This window comes from Lissotriton vulgaris, chromosome 5, assembly GCF_964263255.1.
Source record: "Lissotriton vulgaris chromosome 5, aLisVul1.2, whole genome shotgun sequence".
NCBI lineage: Eukaryota > Metazoa > Chordata > Amphibia > Caudata > Salamandridae > Lissotriton > Lissotriton vulgaris.
In genome coordinates, this window is record NC_141693.1 from 211,606,801 (window position 1) to 211,618,890 (window position 12,090).

General features: G+C 48.8%; 1 protein-coding gene across 1 annotated transcript in view; it reads right to left on the reverse strand.

Moving 5' to 3' along the window:
• LOC147710515 (ectonucleoside triphosphate diphosphohydrolase 8-like) overlaps positions 1 to 12,090 on the reverse strand; it is a 418,351-nt gene that overhangs the window by 74,577 nt on the left and 331,684 nt on the right. Inside the window, exon 5 of the mRNA XM_086921185.1 lies at positions 5,996 to 6,155. Coding sequence (XP_086777311.1) covers positions 5,996 to 6,155 — 160 coding nt within the window. The remainder of the gene's footprint in view (positions 1 to 5,995; positions 6,156 to 12,090) is intronic.

Here is a 12,090-nt window from a genome sequence, read left to right on the forward strand (position 1 = left end):
GCAAAGTGGCCGTCCCTCCTCACCTCGGAATCCAAGCAGTAATGCTTTGCGAAAGTGTGGAGGGAGGCCCAAGTCGCAGCTCTACAAATGTCCTCTACAGGTACACCCCTGGACAAAGCAGATGTAGAAGACTTTACTCTAGTAGAGTGAGCTCTTATACCCTCTGGAGGTTCCTTACCCGCCAGGGCGTAGCAGATCTTAATGCACAGGATAATCCATCTCGATAGCGTGCATTTGTGCACCGCCTTCCCCTTCTTGCAGCCAACAAATCCAACAAAGAGCTGGTCATCCACACGATAATCTCTAGTCCTATTAAGGTAGAAGCTCACCGCCCTCTTCGGGTCCAAGCGGTGAAGTCTCTCCTCCTCCTTGGAAGGGTGAGGGGAGGATAGATGGTAGGGAGGGTAATGGACTGCCCTAAATGGAAGGGAGTTACCACCTTCGGCAGAAAAGCAGCTCTGGTCCTGAGTACCATTCGTTCAGCATGAATGGTCAAGAATGGGGGCTTAGAACTAAGAGCTTGAAGCTCACTTACCCTCCTTGCCGAGGTAATTGCAACCAGAAAGACCGTTTTAAAAGACAACAGTCTCAAGGGACACTTGTGTAATGGTCCAAAGGGCGAACCCATTAAAAAAGTGAGCACAAGATTCAAGTTACATTGAAATACAATAAAGGGAGTAGGAGGAAATGTATTTGTAAGGCCTTTTAGAAACCTCAAAACAATAGGAGATTTAAACAAAGACGGCTGATCCGGCAAACAAAGAAATGCCGACAATGCCGATAAATAACCTTTGACGGTAGCAACAGCAAACCCTTGCCGAGCCAAGGAAAGTGCAAATTGAAGTATATCAGACAAACGAGCCCTCAAAGGATCGATGAACATCTCTCCACACCAAGCAACAAATTTAGACCATCCATAAGAGTAGATAGACTTAGTGGAGTCATGCCTGGCCGATAAATTGACATCCACCACGTCGTGCAGGAGAGAAAATGAATTCAAGTTGCCCCGTTAAATCTCCAGGCATGAAGGTGTATGGTATGGAGGTGGGGGTGTAGAACCTGCCCCTCCATCTGAGAGAGGAGATCTGCCCTGACAGGGAGATGTAGCGGTGGGCACGAGGAGAGGTGGAGAAGATCTGTTTACCACACCCTTCTTGGCCAATCCGGGGCGATCAAAATGACTTGGGCCCGGTCTTGGCGAATCTTCCTCAGAACCCGAGCGATCAAGGGTATGGGAGGAAACGCGTAAAGGATTCGTGAGCCCCAACTCAACTGAAACGCATCCCCCAAGGCTCCCTGCATCGGAAACTGGAGACTGCAGAATGACTGGTAGTGAGCGTTCTCGAGAGTAGCGAACATGTCCACCTGAGGAGATCCCCACGTCCGAAAAACGTGACGAACCACCTCCAGGTGAAGCCTCCACTCGTGGTCGGCAGAGAACTGCCGACTGAGACTGTCTGCGCGCACGTTCAGAACTCCGGCCAGATGATTTGCCATCAGACAAATCTGATGATCCTGAACCCAGGACCAGAGATGCAGAGCCTCTCTTCAGAGACACTGCGACCCCACACCTCCCTGCTTGTTGACATACCACATCGCGGTGGTGTTGTCCGTCAGGACTTGAACCGACCGACCGCAAAGGGAAGGGAGGAAGGCCTTGAGTGCTAGACGTATTGCCCGTAACTCCAGAAGGTTGATGTGAAGCAACCTTTTCTCTGGAGACCAAAGACCCTTGATCTCCAGATCCCCCAGATGAGCACCCCACCCTAGAGTTATCACTGTAGCCACCAATGGAGGCAGTTGAAAGGTCTTTCCTGAGACAGATTGCCTTCCACGCCCCACCAAATCAGATTCACTGCAGCTTCTCTGGAGATCCTGACTGACTCCCTGAGATCTCCGTTGTGCTGATACCACTGCCTGCGGAGGCACCACTGGAGTGCCCTCATGTGCCAGCGTGCATGGTTGACCAACAGAATGCAGGAGGCCATCAGACCGAGCAGACGCAGGACTTCTGGACTGGAACGACCGCTCCATTGTAAAATAAAGGTATCATTTCCTGTAGGTCGCAAATCCTTTGAGGAGGAGGGAATGCCCGACATACAGTTGTGTCCAGTACCGCACCAATGAACAGGATGCGCTGGGAGGGCACCAGGTGGGACTTGGGTACATTTATCGAAAAATCCAATCTGTACAACAACTGAGTTGGGACCTGCAGATGATGGAGCACTGTCTCTGGAGATTCCGCTTTGATAAGCCAATCGTCCAGATAAGGAAACACCAGGAATCCCTGATCTTCTGAGATGTGCAGCCACCACAGCCATCACCTTGGTGAAGACTTGAGGCGCAGTAGTAAGACCAAACAGAAAGACCGCAAACTGGTAGTGCTGCGATCCCACCGTAAAACGGAGATACTTTCTGTGCGACTTCAGGATCGGGATGTAAAAGTACGCATCCTGCAATTCGATCAACACCATCCAGTCTTCTTCCAGCAGCGCCTGAAGAACCTGTGCAAGGGTGAGCATCTTGAACTTTTCCTGTTTCAGATATAAGTTCAAGATCCTGAGATCCAGGACTGGACGAAGTATGCCATCCTTCTTGGGTATCAGGAAATACCGGGAGTAGCATCCCTGACTCCTTTCCTGCTCCGGAACCACCTCTATCGCGCCTTTTCTTAACAACGCCAGGACTTCCTCCTGCAGAAACCGCAAGATGTCCTCCACGCAAAAGCCTTGTCAAGGAGGGTAATTCAGAGGGAATTCCCGAAAGGGAAGTGCATACCCATTCTCCACGAGATTGAGAACCCAAAGGTCCGAAGTGACCGATTCCCAATCTCGCAGAAAATAGGTAAGCCGGCCCCGAACTGGATCCACATGATCCGGAATGGCGGATCTAGGGCTTTGCTGTGGTGGGAGGGGGTTGGGAAGAGGAAGAGGAGGAGGAGGAGGAGGAGGAAGCTTGACGACCTCTAGGGCGAGCACTTTGCCTGCCCCTGTTCAACTTGTACAGCGTATTTTGCTGCTGCTGCTGCTTTTGCGACTGTTTGTAGGTCCGAAAGGAAGACCTGCCAAATCCTCTGAACATTTTTCCCACAGTACCCCTGGACTGTAGGCCCAAAGATCTTGCTGTCGCTCTGCTGTCCTTGAACCTTTCCAACGCAGCATCAGCCTGTTTCCCAAATAAACCTGACCCATAAAAGGGCAAATCCATCAAGGCAGCCTGGACATCCGCAGAAAATTCAGAGGACTTCAGCCATGCTGCTCTTTGTGTGGCCACTGAAGATCCCATCACTCTTGCCACCGAGTCAGCAGTGTTCAACCCACTCTGAATGACCTGCCGAGCAGCAGCTTGAGTGTCAGCAATCACTTCTTGAAAGTCTTTACTATCCCCCTCAGGAATCTTTGGAGTCAGCTGTTTGACGGAATCCATCAAATCATGGATATAGCGTCCCATGTGACAAGGAGCATATGTCGATTTGAGGGCCATACTTGCAAAGGAAAATACTTTTTTGGGCGGCCTGGTTCTGCTTTTTCGACTCCTTATCCCCAGGAACCTGAGGAAAAGCACCTGTAGATCTTTTCAAGCAGGCAGCCTGCACAACCAAGCTCTCCAGTAAAGGGTGCGAAGACAAAAAGTCCGGGTCACCAGGAGCCACCCTGTACTTTCTCGCAACAACCCTTGAAAGAGCAGGGGATGTAAGTGGTCTTTTCTACACTTCTGATATTGGCTCCGCCAAGGCATCACTGAAAGGGAGCATAGGCTCCACAACAGAGGATGGCGAATGAAGGACCTCTGTCAGAAAGTTCGATTTGAACTCTGCAGTAGGAAGTGTTATGTTCAACAAATCCGCCGCCTTCCTTATAACCACGTGATATGGAGTCACATCCTTAGAAAGGGCATCAGACACAGAGGCCAATTCCCAATCAGGAGACGGCTCTAGACCACTAGCCTCTTCCATTTTTGCATCACGGTACCTCTGCTCTTCCAGAAGCCTCTGGGCTTCACGCCTCGACCTCTCCTTCAGGAATGACATCGACGGATCCTGACCCGACTCTGATGGAGCCGGAGCCAGCGCCGAACTCGAAGCCGGAGGGCCAGACCATTGTTCACGAGGTCGGTTCGGATTCGGCATCGAGGGCATCGGCGTCAAAGGTCTTGGCGTTGAAGGCTTCGGCTTTGAAGGCTTCGGCGGCGCCAAGAAATGCCAAGGCGGCGCCGAGAAATACCAAGGCGGCGTTGGAGCCGGCATGAATGGCATGAAAGGCGCAGGAGCATATGCCTGGGGAATACCCAGATTGAATGCCAATGGACCAGTGGGACCAACTGGTGCTCCAGAGGGGTACATAGCTCTGGAATACACTCCATACATTGCATTCAGAAACTGAGTAGGGTCCTGACATGGAGCCGGAAAAGCAGGATAAGAGCTCACAGGCTGCTCTCGAGAAACCGGAGTCTTCTCGACCTCGACCTCTACCTCAGGCTGGTGCAACGGGGTCGACGAGCCCTCTGGCAACAGAGCCTCTTCTACTCCTTCCTCTTCTTCTCCTTCATCTTCCCGGACAGGTGAATGAGATGGAGCCGTGGAAGGATTCGACACTGGCTTAGGCGAATGAACCGGCGAATCCGCAGGCGAAGCCTCACCCTCGGAGTCTTGAACTTCTAGAGACAGAGACACCTCATCCTTGCGAAGCGACTTTACCTGCGACTTCGGTCTCGAGTCTGAGCGCTTTCCAGAATGATGTCGAGACTCGTGTCTTCTCTTCTTGTGCTTCTTTTTAGTTGACTTAGAAGCATGACCCGAAGATGACCTCGAGTGCGACTTTGAACGAGACCTCGACTTCGACCGTCGAGTCCGAGACCTCGAACTCTTCCTGTCCTTCTTGTTCTTCAATTTGGCATCAAGGAGCTTTGCTTCCCTCTCACGAAGTGCCTTGTGATTCATTTTCTTACAAGAAGAACATCCCTCGACGTCATGGTCCGAGCTCAAACACCATACGCACAGTCCTCGTGCGGGTCCGTTATCGACATCATCTTACCGCATTCACCACACGGTTTATACCCGGTCTTTTTCGAAGACATGCTGACTTTGAGGAACAAGAAACACTCTATCAATGAAAAGTCAAAAAGTAACTATCAAGCTACAGAGGATTCCCCGAAAACTGTTAGCGTCGCGACGCGGAAAAAAGGGAACTGATGTCATCACGCCGATGTGGGCCTGTTATGGAGTCGGTGACATCAGCGGAGCCGCGCGAGCGATGCCGTGCCTCTGTGACATCGTCCACGTCGGCGCAAAGCTACATAATGAATTTCCGAATGTTGCTGACGCAAGGGGATATTCACAAGGTGAGGAATCAACTGGCAGATGTATCCATCAGAAATAAAAACACAGACAAACCAACAAACTTCACTTGAACAAATTATCATTAATCTTCATGCACTATGTTTAGAATATCTGTTGAGGGTGCACATCAATAAATATGCGGCATATTTAGTTTACAATGAATTACCTACCCCTGATGGTTGGAAGATAAAAAACCAGCAAATATTGGCAGAGACTGCCTGTCTTTGATGATTAGACAGGCAGACTACTGGCTGACCCTGGGGCTTAGCTATGTTCAGTGCAGCAGGTGCAGAAACGCTGGAGTCCAGGCCCCACTGTACCCAATAAAGACTGTCTTTTACTATCCTAAAAGAGGGGAGGGAGGCCTGGTTCCCTTCCTTATATTATAGCCCCTGCCACCATGCTGTCTGATGCCTCAAAAAGGACAGAGGCTATTACATGGATTTCAGGCTTAGCCAATTATTGAGCTGGTTTAGCCCAGGACTTTAAGAGGGGCTAAAATGTGCTTCACTCTATCCAAACCCTTCAGACAGTCTGTGGAGTCGGTCTCTCGAAGGATTCCCGAATTTCTTCCAGAGACCAGTCCCCTTGAATATTTTAGAGAGAAGAGAGGCAATGTGATGAGACCTGCACATCCCACATGACCAAGCCACTTACCGTAACGAAAGACTGAAGGAGGTAGTTGGTTGTAATCCAGCCCAGAGATCCCTCTTCATTCCCAGTGAGTATCCGCGCCCCCCGGAAATCCAGGGGATACTCCTTTATGGTCTTCGACACCTCCTCGATGACCTTGTCTGCTGCCTCCGTATTCTGTAGTCTAAAGGATTCAATGGATTAGGATCCGGCTCATCCCCATCGCTTCAATACGTCTTTAAAAAACATCTCAGACACAACCACTAGAGCAGGAAGCAGATCCCAGGAGCAATGGCATGGAAATAAAAGTGACTACGAAAAAGAGTAGATTATTAGGTAGTTTGGGAATACTAACTTAAAGCAGGAGTCACCATTATTATGAACAGCCTTGCATGATAGACAGGGCTGGCTTTAGCACTGGTGGCGCCCTTTACACCAATCTTTTTGGTGCCCACCCCCCCCTCGTATGACCACCTCCTTGGATTCCCTCACTACCATCCAGCAAAAGTGATCCTCATCTCTCTATTGACCCACTCTGAAATACATTTAATTTGTTCTAAAGCGCTGGTAAAGGCTGGCTTTACTAATCCACTCAGCTATCCAAATAAAATACAGATATGATGTTTGCAGCCGGCATACCAATCCTCTGTGCTACTTTATGCAGAGTTGAAACTACCCCTAGAAAACTCTGGATCTCTTGGGCTCTAGCAGGAACATAAATCATAAGTGTTATCATGACATTTTCCGTGCTACCTGAAAGCTGGACGCACAAGGAACTCTGCAGCAGGTGCTTTTAAATCATACGTTATTGCTAAACACAGCACTGCCTCTTAGGTCAGAGTCCTCTCTCCAGCACAGCGCTCATGACGGCTACACTTGCTGGACTGCCCTAAAGCCCTGATAATAGACATCATTCCCCCGACTCTGCAATTACCATAATTGGCCAAATCGAAATTAGCGGTCCGGGCTCACTTGAAATGAGGCCAGGGCTTGTAGAAAAGTATCCTGAAGCACCCTACAATGCAACAAAGGTGACAAAAGCACCATGGACACAATGGCCAGGAAGTAAACTGGGCAAAACCACCGGGGCTGAAGGAGTGGAAGGGGGGGGGTCATCTTGGGTTTAGCCAGGGCTTTAAGTGGGCCGGGTCTCACCGGTAATGAAGCACCAGCAGTTTTTTAGGTCTTGGCTAGGCAGCACACATGCGCTGCCCTAGGAGATGACCTTTAGAAATCGGTCTGCCCCTTTTCAAGCACACTCGTGCTAGTGCTGGCATCCACCTTGTGGGAGTGAGCAGCGGCACGCGTGGTTCTCGTGTCGACGCTGCTCGCTCCTGCAAGGCGGAGTCCAGCACAAGCATGAGTGCTTCAGTATTCCAGCAGGCAGACACAGCACACCTCCCACACTTTGGATCAGGTTATTATGGATTCATTCTAGAAGGTAGGTGTTTATTGAACAGGTACAGAAAAACTTTTTCAACCAATATGAATCTTTATTCGGTAATTCAAATCCCCATAAAAGAATACAGGTCAAAGACAAAAATATCAATTTCATGAATAATAAAAACAAACAATGAGATTAATCATAAAAACAGAGAACATTTAAAGCAAATAATCAGGTTTCATTTTCCTGGACACTCAGACAGCTTGTAAAAAAGATAAAACAATAAAAGTCTCATGCTCCGTAGGGACAATCTGAAGGTACAACAGGGCGGGCATGACTTATTTAAAATGCAGTGATTTCAGCAAAGGGATTAAAAATCGCTTCCTCCGCCAGTTGAAGTAATAGCAAAACATTATAAAATGGAGCATATCCTGCGGAGACACATTGTAGTTACCACAGAGGGCCCTTACCTCAGGCTGAGCCTGCCCACCTAGGGAAGCCAAGAAATGGTGCACTTGATTAAACCTGAACCTAATCAGTAAAAACTTGTCACGCTGTGAGCGAACCAAGCCCAGGTACGGCTCCATCCCCTATACAGTTTTTTAAAGCATTTGGTCCCTAACTGATGGCTTCTGAGAATCTAAACCTTCTCTCTCCAAACGGGAGCGTTCCAAAAACAATTGTTTGACACTCCCCGAACTAGGATTCATGAAAGTAGTATTCATGAAAATATCGGGCCTACTTATAAAAGAAAAGGCTGCCTTAACATAAACCAACCAGAGTATACTAGTTACCCATTCCACAGACAAACAGTCCTCAAGGATCAACCGGCTTAGCTTCAGATCCGCCCTGCTCCAGATCCTAATCCAGCACAGGAAGCGGGCTTAAGGAGATCAAGTCCTAAACATAATCAAGCCCTAACTCCCCATACACAGAAAACGCCGGGATAGACTGGGGGACCTTGACCAACTTGTGCAAAATGTTTTTCTCCATAGTTTAGATCTGATTCACCTTGACATACCTCCAGACCTCACTACCATAGCGTAGCTGTGCAATGCACTTGGCCTAATAGATTTAGCACAGCTGTGCAATGCACTTGGCCTGGATTTTTAGGGGATCTCTTGGTGCCCTGGATCCAAACCTATGTGCAAAACTGAAAACCGCCCCATAGTTTTTACGGACTCTGATATTTTAGCCTAAACCAGAGGTTTTCAACAATTGTTGCTGTCAAATAAAACTCCCAAATAAGGAAAGGCCTTAATTTTACCCGGTGTAAAATTAGATACCTTGAAGGTCTTACTGCATGTAGATTTGGGGCCCACTACCATTACATAGGACTTCGAGAGATTAACTGACAGGTCTAGAAGTCCCATGAAAGACACAGACTTGGCCAGCAACAAGTCCAACCCCTGTGCGGTCCAAGCCATCAGGACCGCATCATCAGCATATAGTAAAACGGGGAGAAACTGTCACCCAATCTTATAGCAGATGGCTGACACTGATAAAAGAGGGGACTCTAGCCTGTTCATGTACAAGATTAACAAAAAAGGGTGCAAGTATGCACCCTGGCAAACACTACAGCTCACTGAGAATGATCGGGTGCATGCTGCCCCTTGAGAGAAACGCACCGAGGCCGAGGTCGATAAGTGAAGATCAGCTAATAATGCCACAATACTGGGATCAACCCCCATCTCGCTAAGCAGAGCCCAGAGTTTTACTCCATTCACCCTGTCACATGCAGACATCAAGTCCATGAATGCGAGATGCAAAGATTCAGACGAGCCACCGTATATTTGTTAATAATTAAATGGAGGTTCAGGCATTGGTCTGAAGTCGACCTCCCCGCCCTGAAGCCATTCTGGACGTCACTCAAATTATTATTTTCTTTTGCCCAATCACACAACCTATTTAAATTCGCCCTCCCCAGGACCTTGACTGTAGCATTTAGGAAGGAAACTGACCGATAACATTGTGGGTTCTCTTTATCCCCCTTCTTAAATATGGGGGCGATCACTGCAGTAGACCAAGAGGGTTGCGACGCATCCTGTACAGCCGCATTCAAGACCTGCGTTAGTAAAGGGGCCCAAACCTCTGTATTAGCTTTGAACAGGTCTGGCGGTATACTGTCCGGGCCTGGGGCCTTATTGCTTGACAGGGTAAGAATGCCATGCTGGATTTTATCTATCGTGAAGACCACTCGTTTACCAATTTTAGCAGGTGCAATGGGGGTTTTATCGCCCGCAGAAACCCCTTGAGTATAGATACCCTTGTTGCTCCGGAATGTGACGGCATAAGCGCGGACCAGAGCCCTCTGCAAAACAAGGGCTATTTACAATGCTCCAGAAAAGGGAGCTGTCCCCCATTTCACAAGCTTGACAAAGCTCCTCCCAGGCTACCTTCTGTAAATTATTACACACCTTTTGAGCCAACTTATAAGCCCGCCTACAGTTTCTGATCAGATGCTGGTCCCTCGGGGACTGCTTCAGGGCTGCATTCAAATGACGCAGGGATCTCAAGAATTTCCTATCAAACCATTTAGGGTTCTGTGCTGGTTTACAGACCCCAGAGCTATGCCTTTAAAAGCTTCCTATACCTCCTCCCCGCATCTCTAGCCATACAAATATTAAAATCCTGCAGGCAAGAAGTAAAGAGAGAAATTTGTAGATGCTGAGCGTCCACCTGAGACCATTTCCGCCTTCTCCCCTGGTCAACAGCGGATAAGCTCATGAGGGCACACCTTGACTGTGATTTTGGGCCCAACGCAAAGTCCAGGGTAAGGGATAATGGGTTGTGGTCACTAAAAGGGCTGAAAATTATGTTAAAATGAGAGATGATCTGGTATAATGGTGCTGAAACAAATATCAAATCATTAAGCAATCCTCTACCCCACCCTTTGTAAGACAGGAAAATTGCGGGGTTCAGGAAATTCACCAGTTTCTCCATTCTGAAGACCAGGTTGTGAGAATCTAAAAGCTCATTTCGCTCCCGACCATCCCGTGAGTGAAACAAAATAAACCTTCATTCAGTCAACAACTGCCAGTAGAGGCACCACCATCGAGGGGAAGATGACATAAATGACAATTAAAATCACCGGCAAGGATGAATTACGCTTGCCCATTACCGATAGCTGAGCTGGAGCTCATGGCACAATCCAGATGAGCGACTCCGGAAGGCTTCGAGGGTCCTCTCTTTCTACTGTAAAAATTAATTAAAACGACTGGAGAGTACCCAGGCACTAAAAGTTGTACTCCCTGCAATGTACGAGCTTGCCAGTTGAGGTCGCAGGTATACCCACTCAACTCAATTTCAGCAAACATGAGTAAGCCCCCCTTGGGCCTGCCAGCCGTTGAGGCAACAGCAGGTACAAAATAGGTCATGTATCCCTCCAGAAAAAAGCTGTTATCAATTGCCCAGGTTTCTTGGAGACAAATTATGAGGAAGGAGTTAACATAAGGTACCCACCTAGAGTCACTGAACTTTGCTGCAAGACTTGCAATATTCCAGGACAGCAACGTAAGACCCTTTGGTTTCTGAAACTATCGGGGTCGCCGAGGGACCTTCAAGACTGGTAAAATTCACGTAGGTCCAGTCCATTACAGGACTCTAGACCGCTCAAGGGAATAAATCTGTTGGCGGTGAACTCCATGGGCCGGGGGGTTGCCCAGAAGCAAGGTGGTCAATCCCTAGTGGGCCTGATGGCTGGGCAGAGAAATGATGATATGATGGGTGTAAAAAAAAACAGAGGCAGAGCAACAATCCCTAGTGGGCCTGGTATTGATTGGGGGGAGGCAGCAAGTAGTTCACCAGCTAGCTAGGGATTATTCAAATGAACCGCCATGCAGTCTCCTGGCTATGGTTTCCTGTCTACGTTTACGTGCCATAATAATTGAATCTGCACGCTCCACCCTATGAGAGAGATGTGAGCTAATCCAGTGCATCACCTTACTCTCGAGTACCTGGTAAGATTCCCTGATGGGGCTGGAACGCAGGGGACATTCCCCTGGAGCATGACATAAGGGGTTGCTTCTGGGGACATCAGTGCTCCGAGAGCTGCAAATTACTTCCACGAGCCGTGGCTTTGGTACAACTTGGGAGGAGCCTAAAGATGCGCCACCGAGTTCATGGATTGGTGTAGAGACTCTCCCAAAGATTGGTTCACCTAACCCCCGCAACCCCCGCAACTCTTCCTATGTACACTGCACCTGAACATTCTCGTGCCCAGCTCTCCCCTTAGTCATCAGGGAAATAATTCAGAAACCCTCTCTTCAATGTAGGAAATTCTCAGAATTGGGTCCAGCTTATTGTTTAACAATGTCTCAAGATCCCTGATCAAAACATTCCTCATGAAAGAGCTCTCCTCCTCTGCGGGTGAGTTAGAAATAAGTCGTGCCGCCGGTAAAGGCACTGCAAAGGGGTGGGCGCACAGGCCTTCCTTTTCCGCCTAAGGGCTGATAACTGGTGTGGTGGGAGTTATGAGTCTTTTCATTCTAGGGGTAACCCCCCCCCCCCCCCACCCCCTTACCTTCCTCATGATCCCCCAATGGACCCCTGTCCTGAGGAGGCCCATCCAGGCTGGTACAGGCAGATGGCACATGGGGAGGGGGGTGGGGGGGGGAATGTCCCTCTCCAGTGAGAGCCTCCTCTCAACAAGTTCTATTTCTTTAGATACAGAACCCACAGCCCAATGAAGAAAACCTTGCATAGATGATACACAGGGGGCAGGGGAATATAATAC